This window comes from Phaseolus vulgaris, chromosome 7, assembly GCF_051622355.1.
Source record: "Phaseolus vulgaris cultivar YP4 chromosome 7, ASM5162235v1, whole genome shotgun sequence".
In the NCBI taxonomy this organism is placed as follows: domain Eukaryota; kingdom Viridiplantae; phylum Streptophyta; class Magnoliopsida; order Fabales; family Fabaceae; genus Phaseolus; species Phaseolus vulgaris.
In genome coordinates this window covers 27,777,299-27,779,367 of record NC_143504.1, presented here as the reverse complement: position 1 = coordinate 27,779,367, position 2,069 = coordinate 27,777,299, and the positions used below count along the sequence as shown (strand labels likewise).

The following is a 2,069-nucleotide window of genomic DNA, read 5'->3' as shown; positions in this document are numbered from 1 at the left end:
ACCTTGGCGGCCATATTGTTAATATTTTGCACTCCAGAAGAGGAAAGTCCTGTGCGGCGACTGCGTTAAGCCTGTGCAACACGCAACAAGACGCCTTACTAGTAACCCCAATTCCACTTAAGGAAAGATCCTCGTGGGACATGGAAGTTGACCTAGATTAAACCTATATAAAGGGTGGTAAGAACCCGAGAAAGGTACGTCGTTTCTAAGACTGAAACTGCTTTACATACTTATTGTTTCTTAGCTCAGTACTGACTTGATCGTCGGAGTGCAATCAACAGGTAGGGCCCTCTCGGTTTCAATGGAGCCACTCTCAATCACCCATGGAGAGGGAAGAAACCACCAGAAAAAGGAGGAGCCGCCATCTGCCTTTGAAGTCAACGGCGGTTGAGTCAACTGGCGAGAACATTTGGCGCCCATCGTGGGGCCCGATAAAACTAGGTCTCACTGACAATCGTGTTGAGAGCCATCCAGCAACATGAGGAATACGAGACAAGGTGCATCTGCACTAGAAGGAGGAGACATCGTCTCCATGCAACAACTCATGGAGACCATTCGCGCTCTCCAGCAAGTCGTAGCGTCGTCCAAAGCTGACCAGGACATGATTTTGGTTGAGGTTCAAGCCAAACAGGCAGCCAATCAGAACCGATTCCAGGATGATTTAGCTGTGTCACGTGCGAACAATGAGGAACTGCGCAGAGCCAACGAAGAGTTGCATAGAGATTTACAACGCATGAGTGAGCGTACGACTGATGAGCAAACTCCGTCAATACTAGTTAGGGCTCGTCCCATGTCCTTTTCCCAAGAAATCATGGACACTGTGATACCGGCCAGCTTCATGGGTCCAAAGATCACCTTCACAGGCGTAGAAGACCCAAAAGCCCACATCACAACCTTCCACACCAAGATGATGATCTCCGGAGGCACCGACGCCATGTACTGTAAGCTATTTATGGGTATGTTCTCAGACACAACGTTGGACTGGTTCATCATTCTTCCTGATGGACACATTACCTCATTTGATCAATTCTTAACATTGTTCAAAAAGCAGTACATCGTCAACCAGGCTCCCACTCCCGTCTCTTTCGATCTCTTCGACGTTAAGCAATACCAGGGAGAGCCTTTGAAAGAATTTCTCAACAGGTTTAGGGCACTGGTGGTGAAGCTGCACACTAAAGATGAAGATATGATGGTACACGCCTTCAAACGAGGGGTGCTGCCAGGACCCTTCAGTGATTCTCTGATAAGGTGTTGCCCAAAGACGTTCAACGAGATCTGTCACAAAACTGTAGCCCACATCGTTGCAAAAGAAGAGGTCATAGAAAAGCGTGGAAGCATCGACCCTGTCCGACCTCAGGAAACTGGTCATCCTCAGCCCATGAGGGTACACGAGGCCACGACAGAGAAGAAAGCCTCAGGGAAGATGTTGCCGTATGAGACAAGGAAGCCTCAGACCAGGGCACAGACAAAGGAAGGCGCTCCCACCAGACACAACTTTCGAATGGACCTTAAGAAGTTGATTGTCTTCCCTAACGTGGCAGACAGATTGAAGTCTCCACCGCAGACTGACAAGAGGTTAGGGCCCAGCAAAGACACTTGGTGCGAATTCCATAAAGCCTTTGGCCACAACCTACGCAACTGTTTGGCATTAGGATTCCTGTTAAACGAACTGGTGAGGAATGGCTTCCTGTAGGAGTACCTACAAGAGAACCAAGGGGCCCCAAAGACAGCAGTCCCCGTAGGAGATCAAGGACATGAAATACCTGTCCATGGAAAAATCAACACAATTTATGGAGGGTTCTCAAGAGAAGGATATACCGCCTCCCATTGGAAGAAATATGTCAGGGAAGTGATGGCAGTAGAAGCAGGAGAGCCCGACCAGTCCCCGGAACCGACCTCTTCTTCACAAAGGCCGATTTGCAAGATGTGGTTCCACATGACAACGATCCCGTGGTGATCTCGGTAGTGAGGACATGAAGGAAGGTACATCGAGTCCTCATCGATCAGGGGAGTTCGACAGATGTGATGTTCTGGTCGACCTTCAACAAGCTGCGGTTGTCGACCGATCA

The 2,069-nt window shown here is 49.2% G+C and overlaps 1 protein-coding gene across 1 annotated transcript; it reads left to right on the top strand.

The window, feature by feature from the left end:
- Positions 1-478: 478 nt before the first annotated feature.
- On the top strand, positions 479-1,693 carry LOC137816890 (uncharacterized). The gene has a single exon (XM_068620052.1). The coding sequence runs from the start codon at positions 479-481 to the stop codon at positions 1,691-1,693; it is 1,215 nt and encodes a 404-aa protein (XP_068476153.1).
- The last annotated feature ends 376 nt before the right edge of the window (positions 1,694-2,069 follow it).